Genomic DNA, 20,125 nt, shown 5'->3' with positions numbered 1-20,125 from the left:
CTTTCTGATGGCCATGCTCCAGGGGCAACAGAGATAGCTCAGGGAGAACATCTGGGAGTCGGCAGAGCAGCTCGGAGAATGAACTCAAGTGGTCGGACCACCAGAGGGCCTGGAGCAGCACAGATTCCGACAGCTCCAACCGCAATCTGAAGCCCACTATGACCAAGACGGCGAGTTTTGGGGGCATCACGGTGCTGACCAGGGGTGACAGCACGTCCAGTACCAGAAGTTCTGGGAAGCTGTCCAAAACAGGTAGTTAGTACTGAATGGGTTTATGTCCTCTGGTGTTTTGGGATTCTACCTAACCCTTCTTGTCACCATTCTGTCTTTGAATTAACTAATAACAATGACATTGATTACATCACATTCTAGGCAATTAGAAGGTACGGTTTTAATAGGCTACCCTCTCTTGCTGTGCACCTAAGTCAAGTTCTTGAACTCTTTAATCTTCAGTTTCCTTATCTATAAAATGTAGGTTATCATAGAATATTACTTGAACCCACATCAGTAGGCTTCAAATTTACTTCATTTACATTCAGTTACTTACTTAAGTTTTCCCGGTAAACTTAATTGAAGTTGAAATTAGATAACTTTCATAAAAATTATTACCATGGCACTTACACATAGCAACTATTTAATTAAAGTTAGCTATTGTTTTTCAATTGAATACTAAGACTTATTCCTTGCAGCTACCCATATTAAAATATTTATAGATTTGATTCTTGCATTAACATACTGTCAGTATGATACTGAGTAAGTCATTTGCCTCTGTCTGCCTGTTTCCTCATTTGAGATATGGAAATAATAGTATCAATGTTGTAAGGTTATCAAGACTAAAAGCATAAAGATTTTCAAAGCCACTTGAATAATACCTGGAACATTATAAGTACCCAGTAAACACTCATTCATTTTTATTATTGCCATTTAATATTTTCATGCCTGTTTTACATTTAAGTGAGTCTTAGAGAGGTTTAGATTTTCTGAGTATGTGCCTTTTTTATTTCTGTGATTTTTTTCTTCCCAAATAAATAATTTTATATAGTTAGATGGATATAGATATATACATGTAGATATAGTGATATAGATAGATAAAGTGATATATATGTATATACATGCAAAAATATGTATTATATATCACATATATTGTTTTTTTTTAGTTTTAGTTTTTATTCATTTATTTATTTTGTGTGTGTGTGTGTGGGGGGGTACTTGGGATTGAATCTGGGACCTCACAAATGCTAAATCAGTGCCCTACACTGAGCTACATTCTCAGCTCTTTCTTTTCTTTTCTCTCTCTCTCTCTCTCTCTCTCTCTTTTTTTTTTTTTTTTTTTTTTTTTTTGAGAGGGTCTCACTAAGGTGCCCAGGCTGGCCTCACACTTGTGGTCCTTCTGCCTCCACCTTCTGAGTGGTTGGACTTAGAGGCATACACCACCACCCTGGGCAATAGTGATACTTTGAGTTAGGTATATCATTCAAGTTAACATGGACAGTCTTTAGGAGGTGAATGATGATGGGAGATCCAGGAGAACCAGGATCAAGAACTATATGACCCAGTTTTAAATTGATGGAAGCATGATACTTGGTTTTGCCTTCGAAAAGCAGACTCCCTGACTATTACTAGGGGCGGGAGTTGAGAACTGAGAAAAAGCAGACTCCCCAACTATTACTAGGGGCACGAGCTGAGAACTATGATTCAATGATCTGCCCTAGGTGTTAGGATATGCTGGGGGAACATTCCTGGGCTTCGGGTTGCAGGTGAGTGGAAACTTGGGCAGGGATCGTAATGATGAATGGAGACCCCAGTTGGAGTGTATAGACATGAGCTGCCCTGCATTGGGAATCCTTTCCCTGCCATACTTTGCACTTGGGCTAGGGCAGGTGAGGAAGGGATTCTGCAAAATCCCTTCATTACACTGATGGTTTAACATGATTATTTTGTTGACATATTCCTCCCACAAAATTATCCTATGTTTTCCCACATAAGAAGAAAATGAATAGCATTCATACAATTAACAGTCACTACAATATACTTAGGTGGTGCTTCTTAGAAAGATCCAGGGGACTCATGCTCTCTTCCTGTGAATTCTGTTCACCAGTTGTTGAGTTCTTGATTTCTTACTCTAATTAATTGTTCTCGTATCCCACTACTGCAGCAGCTGAAGTCAAGAAAATCCACTGTGGTGCTCTTGAGCTCTCATAAACTAAGAAAGGTTAAATACTTTTAAACCTTAAAATGCAGAAACCAAGTATCTTAAATAGTGCACTTAAAAATTCCAGTTCACCAAAAGAGCTCTTAAGATTTTAAAATTAATCATCATTTTCCACGCACCAACCCCCAATCACACATCCCTAGCAAAGCTCTTTGGAAACATTTAATACACTTGAAGAATGCTAAAATGCCATGTTCTTTGAAGAATGATTAGAGATTGTAAGTGCTCAATATATATATATTTCCCCTTTTAATTTAAGTGTCTCCATTTGAAAGCTTGTCAAGGAGTAGGCATGGAAAGGGGGAAAATTTTTTTTTAAAGAAGCTCAAGATAGGATGTCAAAACAAACTTACAATTTCCCAAGATGGTTTTATGAAGTAAAGCTGTCAGTTTTGCTGTCACAGAGCTTCAGATCAGCACAAGTTTCTTTTCTTTCTTCTTCTTTTTTTTTTTCTTTTACTTCATTGTTCAGGTAGAATTGCAAACTTTTTAAAAAACTTTCAGAGACTGAGTCTAGAGTATGACATTTAAGTTACTCTTCCCCTCTTTTAATTACATGGGTTTCAGCTTTAAGTAGGTAATAATGAGACTTTTTTTCCATGCCAGAAGCATGCTTTCCTACATTTTAGTTGAAAGCATCTTACTGAGGACTGAAAGTACAAGCACATCCACATGTCTGGCATGCATCTGTGGGGGTCATGTTGCCATTACATTGTCCTTATGAAGAGCACTTGAATGATGTTTGTATTGCAGCCTCACTTTTTCTTGGTAATGGCAATATAGTTGAGAAATAGGACTGAATTGATTTCTTCTTATATTGGTCAAACACTACTGTTTTATTATCATCCACCATTTTACTCCCAAACAGGGGTTCTCCACTTTAGCTGCGCCTGAATCAGCTGAAGGACTTGTTAAATCACAGACTGTAGGTCCTGCCCCAGAGATTCTGAGGCAGCAGCTGAGGAGTGGGGCCCAGAAATGTGCATGTCTAACTTTCCAGATAATAGACAGTACTCTTTGTTGAGCAACCACACTTTGCAAATAGCTTTTGTAGAGATACAAGGTGTCCTTTGGCTTTAATAATTTTAGGTGTCATGGCCAGTGGTTTTCCAGATGCTCTGGCATCCTCCCTGTTTTCACATTCCTTGTCTACATACTGTTTTTGCATAGAGTATGGGTGCCTAATCCTTTCCCTCCTTCCTCTTCTTGTTAATCTTTCTTGCTATTGCTAATGCATCCTAATATTATGCTAATATGTACTATGCTGGTAAACTTTCTTTCTGCTGTCATTTTGGAAACCATGGGTTCTTCTACTTTCCCTGCCCTGATCTGGAAATATTTCCTTGAATTATTAATTCAGAAAAAAAAAAGAACCTTTGTGGTTGGGGATCCTTGTTAAAGAAAATTAGTTCTGCATGGGTTAAATAAGCAACGGAAACTTTGTTGATAGCTCTTACAATAAGGGTTAAGGCAGTCCCCATAGGGGAGACCGAAATAGCTCCACTGAAATCAAAGTGGGAGAGATTTTAAGCGTTGGGATGAGCATGGGGAAGTTAGAGAGGAGAGATTTATGTATTAAAGGCACAAGAAATACTTTAACAAAGGTGAGGTGAGGGGCTTCTGGTTGGAAGGAATCTGCCTCGGTTTGGGTCAAGTAAGGGAAACTTTAAGCCACCTTCTTTTTCACTGTTCCTCTTGTATTTAGTATAGGGCTTGCATTTCACAGAAAAGTATTCTGAGGCCTAAGGAGGAATCATTTCCCGAAGAAGACTAAGTTAGAAAGACGCAGACAAGAAACTAAACCCAGGACCCCGCCCTCTACACTGCTCCCCTCCTCATCTCCCAACCCCCGACCCTGCCCCATGGAATCAGCTCCTGCTGCTGCTTCCAACCCAGTCCTCCTATTGGTTTGTATTTTTTCTTTGACTTGTGATCTCTTTTCTCCTCTGTTTCCATTTCCCCTTTTTCTTCTGTTTCTCTTGAGAGTTCATCTGAGTCACCTAGCCACTCTGATGTATCCTCCCTTTCTCTATCCTAAACTGCCCTAACATCGAATTTATTTAATTATTTATTTATTCATTCATTCTAATCAGTTATACATGACAGCAAAATGCGCCTTGATTCATTGTAGAAATGGAGCACAATTTTTTGTTTCTCTGGTTGTACCCAAAGTAGGGTCACACCATTCGTGCAATTATACATGTACCCAGGATAATGATGTCCATCTCCCATTCTACTATCTTTCTTACCCCCATGCTCCCTCCCCTTCTCCCCTGTGCCCCAACCAAAGTTTCTCCACTCATCCCACGCCCAAATCCAAAGAGTGAGTTCACCAGCAATTTATCAGTGTGTGCCCCCTACTCACCCTCCTCACCCCTGCTTCCATATTCTAGATTAGCATCCACTTATCAGAGACAACATTTATCTTTGTTTTTTTGGGATTAGCTTACTTCACTTAGCATGATATTCTCTAAATCAATCAATTTACCTGCAAATGCCATGATTTTATTCTCTGTCATTGCTGAGTAATATACAGTAGTGTATATATACCACAGTTTCTTTATCCATTCATCTATTGAAGGGCATCTAGGTTGGTTCCACAGTTTGGCTATTGTGAACTGAGCTAATATGAACATTGTCATGGCTGCATCACTGCAGTATGCTGTTTGTAAGTCCTGGAATAGCTGGGTCATTTGGTTCCATTCCAAATTTTCTAAGGAATCTCCATACTGCTTTCCAGATTGGCTGTACCAATTTGCAGTCCCACCAGCAATGTATGAGCATGCCTTTCCCCCCACATCCTTGCCAACACTTATTTTTGTTTGTATTATTGATAACTGCCATTCTGACTAGAGTGAGATGAAATCTTAAGAGTAGTTTTGATTTGCATTTCTTTAATTACTTGAGATGTTGAACATTTTTTCATATATTTGTTGATCGATTGTATATTGTCTTCTGAGAAGTGTCTGTTCAAGCTCCTTAGCCCATTTATTGATTGGGTTGTTTTTTTTTTTGTTTTGTTTTGTTTTTTTTTTTTTTGGTGTTAAGTTTTTTTGAGTTCTTTATATATCCTGGAAAATTGGTGCTCTGTCTGATGCTTAACATCAAATTTCTGTGTCTGGAAGTACTTGGCACTGGCTTGGTCAGGACCCTGGCTCTCACATAAGTGACATGATGGTGAACGAATAACCTAGAGACTTAGAACTTGGTCCATGTAGTCAAGTTGCCGAGGTTTGAACTGAGACTCCACCACACACTATGTGAGCCTTGGAAAATGCATTTAGCCTGCCTAGGGATCAGCTCTCATTTTCAAAATGAGGTTGCTGTCAAAATTAAACTAGACAGTCATAAGGAGTGATTAGCACCCTGTTTGTTGCATGTACCATTTAAATACTGACATACCATTTATATACTGACCAAGGCCATCATTAAGCCTCTGAACAAGGGAAAACTGGAACACTTTCAACTTGCAGCAACCAAAATCCTAAAATTTTCAATTTCAATTTCAATTGATTTTAACCATTTGAATACATCTAAGCTTTGCATTTTATTATTATTGTTAATAAATCCAGCATTAAAGCTGGGCTGACTTTGAGTAGACTACAGCTCTACAGATTCTAGCTGATAAGATGCTTACAAGGCAGACACATGGTTATGCACCAAACTGAAAGGCCAGTTAAAAAGCCTTAGCTTCATGTTTATTGCTGAGCTTCCCTCTGAGGATCTTTGGTTTTTATGTCTAGATTTCAAGTGTTGACAACTTAATTCAACTTTAATCTTCTTCTTTCTTTCCACCTACAACATCAAATTATTTGAATTGTTTCCTGCTCTTTTCTATTGATGCTGTTACTTTTCCCCCAAGTGACAGAGGAAAATATTGTCATTAATGGTTAATGGTCATTTTTCTGAAGTCGAAATGAACTCACTCTTTGGATTTGGCTTTGGTTGTTCATTTTCTGTATGCATCTTCCCCCAACACGTACCCAAGCCAGCCCTAGCCCACACCTCAACTCAGATTTTGAAGGTGCATCCTTGGCCCCAGCTCCTCTCCTCTCGCTGTCTAACTCCTCAGCCTGGAGATAAGTGAAATCAATGTTACATGACTTTAAGCATCTGGGTGCAGGGTGTTGTTGTATTAATTCATAGCGCATCTATAAACAAACACGACAATCTGCATTGAGACTGTGACCCCCGAATCATAATTTCAGAGCTATGTTCTCAAAACTATGCTTAGCATTTTCAATATTATTTTATATCCTTTATTTTTCTCCCGTATATTATTCAGAACCTCATGAGCATTTTAAACCACTCAGAGGTAGCATCCTGAATTAACCTAAAGCTTTATCACTATTAATAACCAAGTCATGGGAAAAGCAGAGAAGATGCCCAGCTGAGGACACTTGTGATTTCCCATGTTATACGCCTTGCACACTTTGGGGAGGCAGTGAAGAGTCATCATGAAAGGTGAGGCTGTCTTCCTAGATCAAATCCCAGCTCTGAAATTATCTAGCTCCATGAGCTGACTTAGGTTATCAACTTCTCTGTGTTCACTTTCCCTATCTATACAGGTACTAGTAGTAGTAATTATTATTAAAATGTTTATCCAGGTGCTTACACATACTAAGTGCTTGATAAATACTACTGTTTTCCTTCTTGAAAGTTGCCTGACTTTCCAATTGCTCCTCTTCTCTGCAATTTCATGTCATAGTCCTATCCACTTTTCACTTATTTTAGAAAGTCTCCAATTAAGCTAAGAGGGTATTTTCAGAATCTTGAAAAGAATGATAACTATTGCTTGTATTTTTTGATCTTTTATGACACAGAGGAATATATTTTGAATGACACAAATCAATAGTTGTGGGATGATTTAATAAATGTTTTTACTACATTTTGCAAACCATGTTATCATCCAGATCACCTATTAGCTTGAATTTACAATAATGGGAATTTAGTTTGGTGTATCTTCTCTCTAATGCTCTGGTTAATACTTAGTACCCAGAACAGCTATGTTTGATGCTGCTGGAGCTGTTTGGCTTTTGCTGCATTGAAAGGCAGAGAGTGTCCTGTAGACCTGGGATATGACAGATGTTTTCTTTTTTTGTTTACAGTGGAGGGAGACACTATATAATTAGGGATAATTTCTACTTGGTGGATTCTACACGTTGTCCCAGTTGTCTTCATATTTTGGAAACACATAAACATCCCCTATATTTTTACTCTTCTGATAATTGAGAATTGAGAATACTCAATTCCAACTGAATGATGCTTGATCATTATGAAAGCCAAGTTGTCCTTATTCCAGCCATCGACTACGCTAATAAGAGTTCTTCAAATATGTGGAATACAGTACAAAATTTAAGCACTTAAATATGTCTTGTTAACACTAATAATAATGCCCACCATCTGTTTATACCAAGCCCAATATTTGGTTTCTCCCATTTTTTTAACTTAAATCCTTAAATCCTATGTTGTTCTATCATTCTACAAAAGAAAATTAATTTTCAGTAGTTTAAAAGTTTCCCCTGGTCAGCTGGTTAGAAAGAGTCAGCATCCTGATTTATCCATGCCTCCCTGACACTTTCAGTCCTGTACATATTCTCCTAAACCATTCCATTCCTTGAAAAAAAAGATGCTATTTGCTTTTTAGATTTGTTCATTCTTTCGTGCTATGCTCCCAAGAGGAATGATCTAGTTTTTCTACTCACGAATGAGAGAAAAAGGTTGTTCCTCATGATTCCCCTTCAAAACTCAGCTGGGTGTTGGAGAAACAGTACTTTAGAACCATGCACATATTCAGGATGTACTAGGATTCCTTCTTAGGCTGCATTGTCTTCAACCCCTATCCTATTCATGTTACCACTGCAACTCATTGAGACATCTCTATGGTATTAGTTATTCAAGGATATGAGAATTCACAAGTACTGAGTTCAGAGCTTCAAGATACCATTTCCCAATTTATTACTCCAGTGGTATGTGGGAAAGCTGACAGCTCAGAGTGCTCATCTTAATGCCTCTTTCCTCAGAAAATAGACCCATGAAAAATATGTAGCAATGATTTCAACGAAATGTGGGCCCAATGTTTAGTTAAACATTATTAATCTTGTCCTGTGGTAAGCACCTCAGTTACTTTAACGATGGGTTATAGAAAAGTAAGCCTTTAAACAAAGATCCACGTTGTCTCTCCTCTGTGTTGTGTACCAAATGACTTGTTGATTCATATCGCTATGCCAGGTTCTGAGTCTTCCAGCAGCGCAGGCTCTTCAGGATCGCTATCCCGTACCCATCCACCTCTCCAGAGCACACCCCTGGTCTCGGGCATGGCAGCTGGATCTCCTGGCTGTGTGCCCTACCCAGAGAATGCAGTGGGGGGCCAGGTCCCTCCCAGCAGCACCAGCTACATCCTCCTTCCACTTGAAGCTGCAACAGGCATCCCGCCCGGAAGCATCCTCCTTAATCCACACACAGGTTAGTTATGACTTATTTTAACAGAGATGCAAGATTATCAGTGGTTTGTTGTTGTGTTTGATTTTATGAATTTGCTAGTAAGTTTTCTGAAAATACCTGAGTAGGAGAGATGAATGCATGAATGCAGTGCAGCATCTTTGTTTAGGAGTGATAGGCTACAGTTCATTTATATTTCCATATCTATACCAATACAGAAACGTTGCAGAAGATACAATTTTCTCTCTGTCCTTTTTCCCTGACCATGGTAATTCTCATGTATTCCTGGGAAGAAATATCAGATACCATAGTGCAATGAGCTGGTGTATACTAATTAAAACCCTGTATTTCTCAGACCCAATTCCTAGTTTATGTCAAAATAGTTTTGTTTTGTTTTGTTTTGCATCCAAAGATATTCTAGGAATTTGAGGAATCCAGTGAGAGACAGTGGATTCTTCTATATAGAAGTAGCTCTCTCACCTTAGAACTTCTCCCAACTCTTGTAAGGAATTTAAAAAAAAAAAAAAAAAAGCAATAATGAAGAGGAGGTAAAAACAGAGCAAAGTTTTATGTATTTTAGGGATAATAGACCCAGACTGGTTTTGGAAAATTGTTTTTGAAAAACTGAGGAACATTTGCTTTGTAGAGGAAGCTTCTAAATAAGAGGCAATTTTGTCCATGCCCCTGAGGAAGCAAAGTTGACAGCATCTGAAGACATTTTGATTATCATGACATAAAGAGGAAGGGGGATGTTACTGGTTCTAGTAGGTAGAGACCACAAATGCTGCTTATATTCCCCAGAGGCACAGGACAGCCCCTCCCAGCAGAGGGTTATCTTGTTGAAAATGTCAGCGGGGCTGTGGTGGATAATCCTTGCCTTACAAAGCTTGGCAATGATGAGTAACTTCCTGAGAGGACTTCATTAGTGACTGGGGGCTGGGGTGGGGAATGGAACCATCTTGAAATAGATCCAAGGTTGAATTTAGATCATTCCAGAGTGTTTCTTCAATTATCTAAGTTTGCAAATGCGATGCTGGATGAGTATCTCATAAAAATGATCTGACTCCATCTTCTTGCATATATAGTTCTACTAGTAATTGGGAAATTCAGAGAACACAAAAACTATAGTAAAGTAGTGACTTGAATAATTGCTGAATTTTCATAAAACATATGGCACATTCTCAAAGTATGGTGTTTGATTGAGACATTTTGAAAATGCCATAAGCTTGAGGGAAAAGAAGGAAATAATCGTTTCATTGAAAACCATTTGAAAGCTCCAGATTAGATACTTCTAAGGAGGATTTTTGGATTGCTTTTATTTTATTTGGATTATTGTAAGCACTATAAAGGAAATTACAAGAAGACCAGGATTGTATTCATTACTCTGGGCACTGATCAAAGTCTGATCTGACTCTGTTGGCTTAAATTCTTTCACTCTTAATTGAGATAGAGGACTTGCAGGAAAAAACAACAACACATATTAAACATTTGTTTTGAGTGGTTTGTTTTAAGGAAAATTACAGAGTGTTTCAAAAAGGCTCAATAGAGTATTTTTAGGGTATAATGCAGGAATATTATTTGTAATGATAGCATGGTTGTGCATGGGTATGTGTATATTATCATCTATAATCTTGTTTATAGAAAAAGGAGTGCTGCTGGTGCCAAGTCCCAATTCTTATTCATTGGATGGAGTCACTTAGAGCTGTTATCAAAATATCTCTTTTGAAAGGATCTCAACTAAGGAAAAGGATATAATAACACTGTTGAACGGTTTCTCCACACACATTTGTCTGATCTGACAAATGCTAGACATTTAAATATCCCTAGACCAGAAGGAAAACGTATTACTGTGTTTTATAATGTAGTTGAGTGGTGAGATGCAAGGTGAGTTATGATGTTTCTTCTTTCTAGAATGCATTTATTTTTATAAATTGAAAATAGGCATGTGCATGTATATATATATATGGATGTGCTATATCTATATCCATATGTCAATCATATGGGGGGTGTGCATGTAAGTATGTATATATCTACCTAATCTCTCATCTGATCTCTACTGTTGAAACTGGCAGTTGGCCTCCTCTGGCCTGGACTCATTTTCCACTGTCATTGATGTGAACTCCCAGAAACCACAGCTCTCACCCTTCGCTACATAAGTTTGTGCCAAGCACGTGGCAGAAATTAATTCTTTGGTGTTAGGAACCAAGATCATATGACTGCTGTTCTTATGTGGATTGCCCTCAGGTTCATTTCCTTGTTAGCAGTGTGTTTATAAGTTCCTTGTAAGGAAAGGTCATATTTAGTCATTTATTATTGATTGATTGATTGATTCCCTGAAATAAATAACAAAGTCTGCTACCCCTTATACATGCTGATACGGAGTGTGGAGCAGTTTTTTATCTAATGTCATGTTTTTGACAGGAATGAGCACTCTGCACTTAGTCCTTTTCTCTGACTGGGCTTTGAACTCAAGGTGTCTGGGCTTCCTCTGTCACTGGATTCTCTTACCTGTACCAGCACACTACTACCAGGGTCTCCTGGGTTTGCTCCTGCTGCTTCCAACAGGAAAACCTCCTCTAGGTTGAATTGGCCAGGCCCCACCAGTCTTTTCTTTCTCCTGCAGTCTTTAGCAACTGCCATTCAAACTAATTGCCTGTATTCAGTTGTAAATTGTATCTGGGTTGGTAAAAAAAAAAAAAAATCATAGAATATAGAAAGGCTGTCATTGCCTGACTTGAAAACCAATAGTTACCTGTCCCAGGTTTCCTACGAAATGGCTTTTGTTCTTTACTCAGGCATCCATCTTCTTTCTCTCAGGTCCTTCATTCTCTTTGCCTTTCTTTGGTGAGCATAAAAAAAAATCCATCTTGTATACCTTCTTCCCCTTTCCAGAAGTATCTGCAGTCTGTCTACTCAAGAGTCCTTAGTTTGTGTGCAATTATTTAGAATCTTCCCTTTCTTCTGCTGCACAGGATATTGATCATATTTCAAGCAGAATATCTAGAACTTATCAAAAAGAACATCCAAATATGCTGGGGTTATGTTTTTAACCCGAATTATAGGTCATTTTTCACACTTCTTAAAAATTGAAAGCCATAGAGTAAATATCCTTTCTTTATGCTTTCTGTCTTGTGTGTGTGTATGTGTGTGTGTGTGTGTGTGTGTGTGTGTGCGCGCACGCGTGTGTACACATATGTGTAAGCACAGAGCGAGAGACTGAGTTTGAAATAAGTTCAAACAAAATTGTAGCCTTATTGCTATGGAGATATTTTTTTAAAGTGAAGTATCTAAATTTTTTCTTTGGTCTTTCTAAATACAGAACAAACAAAAATGGGAAAACCAAGGACTAGAGCACTAAATAGGCTGATGCATTATTTTTTTTATAAAAATGAAGTACATTTTATCTTTTCCCAAATTACTGGCTTTGTCAGGAAATGATTTGCAGGTTTTGCATCTAGAACAAACTTATTTTTTTCAAGAAAGGAAATAGATGTAAAACAATAAAAGGTAGCTAAAATTAAATGTCAGTAGTGAGAAAACAAGTGCCTGGAATATTCAGAACATAAAAAAAATAACTCTAGATTTAGTCATCATTCTGTGAATATATTTCTGGTACACTTATTTTCTCATCACAGAACATTGCTGTGGTCATGAAACTATTATCAGAACTTCCTCAGTCCTGTCACTCATGTTCACAAATAACGCAGCGTTTAAAACTTCTTGTTATACACACACAAATATACATGCACTCAAATTCTTTGGTAGAGATGGAGGACACTACGCTCCTGTTACAGTTTGATCACCACGTCTGTTGCTCTTTACCCATGAGCATTTTCTTTGGTGTTTCTACAGCCTCAGTATTTACCCTCCCAACCTGTTCCATTTTACTTTTTAAATTTAATTTCCTGAGGTATAAAAACGCATAGGTAGAGTGTGTGACCTGCACCCACTGGAAGTGTTAGGCCTTGGTAAATCTTTGTATATGTGAACACCTGTGTAAACGTTACCCAGAATGAGTCATATAACATGTCTAGTCTTCCAGTAGATTCCCTCATGCCCCCTCAGCAGTACCACAGTTCTGATTTCCATTGCCCATTATTTAGTTCTGTCTGATCTTATATGTAATAAATGGAACTATACAATAGATGACTTTTGGGACTGATTTGTTTCATGTAGCCTATTTGAATAAATAGCTCCCATTTTATAGCATTTGTTCTTGTTGTAGGAGTACCATGTGTACTTCCTTTTTCTAGAATATCCTGTTTCTTCTTGATGAGTTTTTAGATTGTATCCCTCTCTCCTCATCCCTTTTTGTTGCTATTCTTCTCTTCTCATATAACCATTGATTCATTGTTGTTCTTTATCTTCATTGTTAAAGAAAAGGCTATTGTCTCTACCATCACATGGCTGCTAGCCCTGGATAGGAATGTTCATGTAACCCTGTGCCTTAGAGCAGTGTATAGACTGCAAGGCTTTTCTTAAGATGTGCCTGAGGAGCCCTTGACATCTGTCTGCAGCATCGGCCTAATGCCGAGATGTGGGGGCCGTTCTTGGAAACAGTCTGGGGGCCCTATTCTTTCCAGGTATTATGCTCAGTTTTCTAGAGAACATTTCTGTGAGTTCCACTTGGTAGACAAACCTCCTGTCTTCCTTTCCAATAAGGGCTTCAGGGGTTATGGAAAGAGGAAGAAAATGCTCACAAGCAGCACTACAATTTATCTGTCCATTTCCCATGTTCTACTTCTTCTCATTCTTTTCCTGCCAATACTGGGTAATATTCCCCTTTGAGGCACATCCTGTACCTCTTCTGACTTCTCATGAATTCATTAATAACTTCCAATTTTGATTATTTCTTCTCCTACCCTAAGATTTCTTCTTGTGCCATGAACTCATTAGGAATACTTAGATAATTCAATTAAGTTATTTTGGTGTAATAGAAAAAGGGAATGGACTTTGGAGTCTTATTATTGATCAAATAATTTTCTGGTTCGCTCACTTTTTTTTTTTAATTGCAGAATAAGTTCTCAGCTCCCTCTGAGCCCTGATTTTTTTTAAATCTCTAAAATGGAAACAATGATGTTTTTATCAGAAAACAAAAGTAGAACAAAATGAAAATGAGATTGCATATTTATAGGGTTGTTGGAAGAGCTAAAATGGTGCATGTAAGGTGCCTGTCACGATGGAAATCAGCTGTTCTCTCCTTTACCTCCTCTTTCCCTCTCTGCCATTTGCTGCCCTTCTCTCTCCTCCTTTCATCTCCGTATTCCTGAATTCTTTCTGGTGAGCCTTCATTTCTTTTTCTGAAAAGCAGAGAGGTTACCTTTCTTCCTCACAGAATCATCATGAGGCTGAAATGATACTATTTTGCAAATGAAAAAAACTACTCCTCAAATATAAAGCAATATTATTAGTAGCAGTGGTAGCTATAGTGAAACGTGCAGTATTTCCTAAGGCAAAATAATATATGTATATATACGCTCCATTGTAAGATGATTCTGTGATGAGTTTATCATGCATCATCTTTAAAATAGGAAACCTATAAATCCCTGGTTATGTCCACTTAGAGAAGTGAGCAAATGGATGCATTATGTTCTGTTGGCTAGGTAGTTGTGGAACTGATGATGAGTCTGAATTGGCAACAAGGCTTAGTGGAAACAAAATAAATGTATGGTCAAATAACTTGTGACTGTGGGTAGCTGAAGTCGTGTAAATGGGAAGCAGCCATGCCCCTCAGTGTGTGTTATCTCACTGATGGCTGTGAGGTACCCGGCAGCACAACACGTCGGCTTTGTGAAAATTGCTTCTCCGCAGGTTTCTCCACTGGATGCCACTGTCCACAGGAACACTGAGCTCTGGCAAAGCTCCCTGAAGACGGTGGATTTATTTTCTGCTTCTTAAATTGCTATGGGCTTACACTGTCATCTAACCTCAGCTAGTTTGGATCACAAACAGTAAACCTTCCCTCTGGTGGAGGTTGTGGTGTTTGGATTCCCACCACCTCCCCCTTCACTTCAGGCTAATTTTGCAGGATCTATCAGAGTGCTTCTTTCAGTTAGGGAAAGATGGAGAAGTTCACCTGGATCAAGCTCTGATCCCATTGCAGGTCAGCCCTTTGTGAATCCCGATGGGACTCCTGCAATATACAACCCTCCTGCCAGCCAGCAGCCCCTGCGGAGCACGATGGTGGGACAATCCCAGCAGCAGCCTCAGCAGCAGCCTTCTCCGCAGCCTCAGCAGCAGGTGCAGCCACCACAGCCACAGATGGCAGGCCCTCTGGTCACTCAGGTGAGGGGCTGGCTGGAAGCCCTGGAGGGGGGGAATTCCCAGATGAAGGCTGCAATGCCTTCAGAGCAGCAGTGACCAGGGAAGAGGTATATTTTCTAGGGATGCCACTCACAAGTAAAACCTGTCAGTATAGCATTCTTTATTGCAGGTTGACAGAATTTCATCTGATGTTGAAGTTTAGATAGAAATGTATACCCGCTCCAGTGCAGGTACCTGCAGAGGGAGAGCAGGTCATAGGGAAAAGGAAGATGTTTTTTTCTTAAGTCAAGATGCTGTTTTTATGTATCGAGGAGTGTCTGTCTTACAGACTGAACTCATAATGACATCCAGGCTGTGTCTCATCTTGCTTATCCATTTCCATCACAGGTCCAATGCTCATGTCTACAAAGAGTCAGTATTGAACTCGTTATCAATGGGAGGAATGGAAATCAATGGAAATCAATCAATTCCAAGTGAACTGCTGTTCATCCTCATGCCTCTTAGAAAGATGCATAACTGCCTCCTTTCCTAGGGAGACATGTGGACATAGCCACAGGAACCTGAAGCATTCTAGATAGGCAACTAGAATGAGCCTCTTTTTACTTTTTTTTTTTTTCTTTTTTATCTCTTAGTCCTTGGGCAATACTTTTAGAGAATCTAACCACCACCAACACCAAATGGACATCACTAACTTCTCTAAGGAGTGTTCCCTCTGTGCAAACTAGCCTCCCTCAAGGCTGTCCCAGTCTGGTCTGCATGGCCTTGACTTTTTCTTGGGGGCTGGTTCTCCTCCCTGGGCTGCACTGATCCTAGAGGACCTGTTAGGGACAGCAGTCACTTCCTGTGGGACTCAATACCCGTGCTTTCCTGTTTCCTGATCAGCTTTTTCTTCCCCCTAGTCTGTCCAGGGGCTGCAGGCACCCTCCCAGTCAGTGCAATATCCGGCAGTCTCTTTTCCTCCCCAGCATCTCCTGCCTGTGTCTCCAACGCAGCACTTCCCCATGGTACTGTATTATATGTAATGTGGCTTTTCCCCTGGGAGAGCTCATTCACTTGGTTTGCTGTTTTCCTGTGCAGCTTGGGCTGATCCTGGGTGGGTGTCCTGGGCTGACGGTGAGGTGGGGGTTTGTGTGTGAATGTCTCATCCCTGAAAAATGCAACCCATCTCTGTACGACATCTCTTGTTTCCTTTCTGTTATCTGTCTAATGTTAATTGCTTCTATAATCTGGTACCTTTTAAAAAAATTCTTATTAGCTAAGAAGGAATTGAAGGCTCTCAAGTCAGGAACAGAGAGAAACAGGAACTTGGTGTGAAGTTTGGGGGAATATCTCAAAGTCAGAGTCAAGATGGTAGCATAGCTATTATCACCCTATGCTCTTGATGCAGGTGTTCCCCTTGGATGCCAGTCCCCCAGTTTCTTTTCATTTTACCATCAATGTAATAGATCCTTTGGGACAGTAGCTTGGAGCATTGTCCCTAAATTTCAGGCTCTGACAGTGAATGAATGCTCCCTGAATCAGGCATGTCATCCCACACGGCCTGTTGGTGACTCCCATCCTAACTCCACCTTTGCAGCAGCTGTGGGTGGTGATGAGTAGGCATGTCTGCTTCTCTCAAGAAGGCAGATCCATGACTGCTGCTGGGGAGACCAGCTGACCCTTGAGGACCTGGCACAACAAGCATCATCACCTTGTCTGCAGCACCCATCCCGAGGATCCTGAGCCCTCAATCTAGAAAGAATACTTTGCTTGCATTGAATTGGGATATTTGGGTCAAATTGTTTACCATCTCCAGTTCTTAAGATGATGAAATCCTGATTTCTCATGCAATACTCTTTTTTTCATGTTCTGACTGAATTATTCCTTTATTTTATTTTTTTCAGTTCATACTTCCTCCTTTTCCCCCAGTTATAAGTGTATGTCCTGTGTGTGCCTCAACGTTAACGTTCTTGTTACCAAGTTGATCATCCTAATTTCCTCTTCTTTCCCTGTCTTTGGCAGAGAGATGATGTGGCCACACAGTTCAGCCAGATGAACCTGAGCCGTCAGTCCTCAGGAGAGACTCCCGAGCCGCCACCATCTGGTCCTGTCTATCCGTCCTCCCTCCTGCCACAACCAACCCAGCAGCCCAGCTATGTCATCGCCTCTACGGGCCAGCAGCTTTCTACAGGGGGGTTCTCAGGCTCTGGCCCTCCCATCTCACAGCAAGTTCTTCAGGCCCCTCCCTCCCCACAGGGATTTGTGCAACAGCCTGCAGCTGCACAGGTGGGTGCACTTTGACCCGTCTTTCCATGTAGAACATCACCTGAGGTCAAGTTGCCTTTCCCTTATGGTTCCTGTAGGTCTTCCCCACCCCCAGGACTTGTTTTGTCCTTCTGTTCATTGGTTGTGCACAGTCATAGGGCTCAGAAAGGAAGTTGAAGGAAACTGACCCAACCACCCACAGCATGACAAGGGAAGGACCCATTTTTTTTCAGGCTGCTGGTACAGAGGCCATGAAAAGCCTCTGCTACCATGTGATGCCCTGTTCCTGGGATTGCCCAGGAAGGGAAGGCCTGTCCCCAGGGGACCCTGAACCCGCTCTTCCTGCTGCTCAGGAAATGTGGTTTCTCCCTCTTATCAATTCACAAGCATTTTTCCGGAGCTAATCGGATGCTCCAGGCAGTAGCTCCTCTATGAATATAAAGGAGGAAGTTAAACCAAATATCTACTGTCCTTTCCTCTCCCCGAGGGGAAGCAGAGCTCATGCCTGCTCTCACAGGTAGCCATTAATCATATTTAATTGACTTGAGCATGTAAGACACCACAGATCACTGATTTCTACTGTCTTCCCAAAGACTGATTATGTGTTACTGTTCACCACCAAACATCTCCGGTGCTCTCCTGGGTATCCCTTGCAGAATATTGGAAGTGATTACTGTCAAGATGTAAAATGCACAGAGGCATTTCTGGTCCATTTTCAAGGCACACATATCCCAAGCAAATTCCATCCTGATTATGAAGCATCGCATTGGACGAGCTGTTTAAAGTGCAGTGTCACCTTTGTAGCACTTGTTTCACTGCCTTAACATCTTGAATAAATTATTTTGTCTTCCAGACACACAAAACCATCTACCATGAAATGATTTTCAGTCAGTTGTTCATTTTATTTTGAGTGATTAATTAATAGTTCATCCTCAGTCTCTGTCTCAATAATATTTCTTCCCTAGTGGGATTTAAGGAGATGTGTAAAATAACTTTAAGTTACAGGAGAAAGGACTTCATTAATATATTAATTATTTTACTAATAAATTAAATACTTCAGCTTTAATTATTGGAGAAATTGCTTAGCTCTTGTAGACTAAGTAACATCTAAGTGTCCTTACCCATTTCTGTTGTCAGAGGAAATTGGCAGAGTGCTTAATTGAACACTTAAAAAAAAAGTCATTCCCCAATGAAGGAATTTCAAAATTAGTGAACAGAAAAAAAAAAAAAAAAGACGATTCAAAACCTCTGCTGTGTCTGCCTCAGAAATACTTTCATTTTCTCTTCAACGGATTTTAAAAAATAGGAAAAAATGGAGGAAAAACAGAGACAGTTCATGATCAGTTTGGACATTTATGAACATCTTTCTTAAAGAACCACAGATACTGGTATAGATTATAACATATAATATCTTTCAATGCAATAAACATTTAAAACTCTAGTTACCTAAATATAGAACAATGAAAATCAACTCAGTTGGGACTCAGCCCATTGATGTTTATGGAAATATATTTGTGCAGAGAATAACCTTGAAGGACAATTTTCTCTGTCTTGTGTGTGCTTTCTGAATGCCCACTAGAAATAATAAGTAGGAAACACATGAACAAGGAAAAGAGGAATTTGAAGAAGGGAAATGGGAGAGTGCTTATCTTTTATAGTTCTTTCTCTAATTTATGTCTTTCCTATTCTCATCCATCTTTGGATTCTTCGTATTTTAATATGGTTGGTTGAAAATGAATATGTCTTCCTTTTGGACTAGCTTTACATCTCTTGCCCCTTTCTTCTTTGGAACCTTTCATATTGATCCTTCAAAAGGTTCCTCTTACCCCAGCTCACTGGGGTATGGAGGGCTGGCCAAGTGTCCCTTCCTTCACATGGATGGAGGTCCTCATTCCTCCAGCTGGTGCTCTGCTGTACTGTGGAGAGGTGCTGGACAGAGGTGACCAGCTTCCCAGTGCAACTTGTTAAAAAGTAGCTTTTTAAAAGGTTTGCATGAAATTTGACATTTATCCAAAATCATTAGTGCTCATTGGGAACTTTTCAAGTGTTTGAGTTCCATTCTTTAACCTTGAAGGTATTTTTTACATTTCATATTGAGCATAATAGGGAAAGCCAAGGAATGGATATCAAATTCAGAAGCTTATATTTCACCCAGACAGTCTCTTCTTAAGAAATAAAATGCTATTCTTCTTTTAAAAAAACATGCAAATATAATGCTGATGAATGAATTATGTAGTAGCTGTTCTTAATATTGGAGAATGTGATGCATAATTGTAGTAATCTTTCATTGCACCACAAATTACCAAAGCAAAACTAAAACCTATGACTTCACCAGAATTATTTAAGTTTCTATTGTTGTAAACTGCCTCACCAAAAAAAGGTTAAGTTACTATTAGCAATGTATGCAATGAATAAATCAGTTGCCAGACACAGACTGGTGATTGTTTTAGATTCATTCAGCCCATTACCCTTGAATGTCCATATTATTAGGTAATCAGAATTATAACTCGTAATGATTTCATGGAATCGCAGAACAAGAGTCACAAAAATTCTGTTATCTTTTGTTCCTACTTTATCCTGAGGGAAGAAAATATGTTACGTGTTTCAATAGCAAGATTGAAATAGAAAAGTATTTCCTATCTGACATGAGCAAATCAGAAAATAAAATAGCCATAAAAATCACAGTTCCCAAATAATTGGTTCATAATTTTATTCTATGCATATAATACTCATAAGCTGTCTACGGGCTTGGCTCCATTTTCACTTTAGAGAAGATGATAGGAGAAAAGTCTGAGGCCTGAAGAGGGAAAATAATTAACTAAGATCAGTAGGAAAGTAGCCTTAATATAAATGACCGAGGCAGTCAAAGAAGTCCTTCCAGATCAGAAGATACTTTATTTCAGTGGAAGTAATTAGAAGCTTTTCATTCATACCCAGTCATTAGGAAGTTACAGAGGGTGACAT

The 20,125-nt window shown here is 39.4% G+C and overlaps 1 protein-coding gene across 18 annotated transcripts in view; it reads left to right on the top strand.

Annotated features, from left to right (window-relative positions):
• ARPP21 (cAMP regulated phosphoprotein 21) overlaps nucleotides 1–20,125 on the top strand; it is a 149,978-nt gene that overhangs the window by 84,958 nt on the left and 44,895 nt on the right. For 11 of the 18 annotated variants that reach the window (XM_081284939.1, XM_081284928.1, XM_081284927.1 and 8 more), the window contains 5 exons: nucleotides 23–255; nucleotides 8,444–8,677; nucleotides 14,757–14,938; nucleotides 15,817–15,921; nucleotides 16,919–17,182. In XM_081284939.1, coding sequence (XP_081141065.1) covers nucleotides 23–255; nucleotides 8,444–8,677; nucleotides 14,757–14,938; nucleotides 15,817–15,921; nucleotides 16,919–17,182 — 1,018 coding nt within the window. The remainder of the gene's footprint in view (nucleotides 1–22; nucleotides 256–8,443; nucleotides 8,678–14,756; nucleotides 14,939–15,816; nucleotides 15,922–16,918; nucleotides 17,183–20,125) is intronic. The other 7 variants (XM_081284929.1, XM_081284945.1, XM_081284934.1 and 4 more) reach the window with 3 other exon arrangements.

Source organism: Spermophilus citellus (assembly GCF_964194105.1).
Source record: "Spermophilus citellus genome assembly, chromosome: 3".
Taxonomy (NCBI): domain Eukaryota; kingdom Metazoa; phylum Chordata; class Mammalia; order Rodentia; family Sciuridae; genus Spermophilus; species Spermophilus citellus.
Note: the sequence above shows the minus strand (reverse complement) of the source record. Positions and strands in the feature narration are given on the sequence as shown.